Source organism: Nestor notabilis, unplaced genomic scaffold (assembly GCF_000696875.1).
Source record: "Nestor notabilis isolate BGI_N333 unplaced genomic scaffold, ASM69687v1 scaffold18800, whole genome shotgun sequence".
NCBI lineage: Eukaryota > Metazoa > Chordata > Aves > Psittaciformes > Psittacidae > Nestor > Nestor notabilis.
Genome location: NW_009912638.1, coordinates 4,557 through 5,062, shown reverse-complemented (window position 1 = coordinate 5,062; position 506 = coordinate 4,557). Strand labels below are relative to the sequence as shown.

The window sequence follows — 506 nt, the reverse complement described above, 5'->3', positions numbered from 1 at the left end:
AGATGCCAAGCTCCTGCTGCCCCGGCACAAGTCACACGAGTCCCAGGGCAGTCCCCAACATCCCCAGTGCAGTGTCCCCATCCCCGTATGGCCTGAGCTGGCCCCTGCATCTTCCCTTGGCAAACAACAGCACTGAGCTGCTCAGGTCTCAGCAGCTGCTGGCAGTGCCTGTAAAGCAACAGGCAGTTTATGTTAGCACTTCATCCCCAAACGCACAGGGCTGCTCTCCTTCCAGCCTGAAAATCCCGTTCCACCCCTGAAGTCCTTATTCTGTCTGGTTTGTTTTTCCTGCCAGCAAGAGGCACTTCAAGGAATGCATCAGTTTCATCCACCAGTGTCGCCTGCACGGAGGGAACTGCCTCGTCCACTGGTAACGCTTCCTTCCCCGTGCCTGATGCTGTGTTCCCCCAATACAACAGAGAAGATCCAGCCCCCAACCCCCTGAGCAAAGCCAGCCCATGCCAGAGGGCTCCGTGCCCATGGATCCACCCTGGGCTGTGGCTTGT

General features: G+C 57.9%; 1 protein-coding gene across 1 annotated transcript in view; it reads left to right on the top strand.

Moving 5' to 3' along the window:
- The window catches only part of DUSP15 (dual specificity phosphatase 15), a gene marked incomplete at its 5' end in the record, with an annotated part of 3,961 nt that overhangs the window by 2,555 nt on the left and 900 nt on the right, over positions 1-506 (top strand). The window contains one exon of the mRNA XM_010020478.1: positions 296-370. Coding sequence (XP_010018780.1) covers positions 296-370 — 75 coding nt within the window. The remainder of the gene's footprint in view (positions 1-295; positions 371-506) is intronic.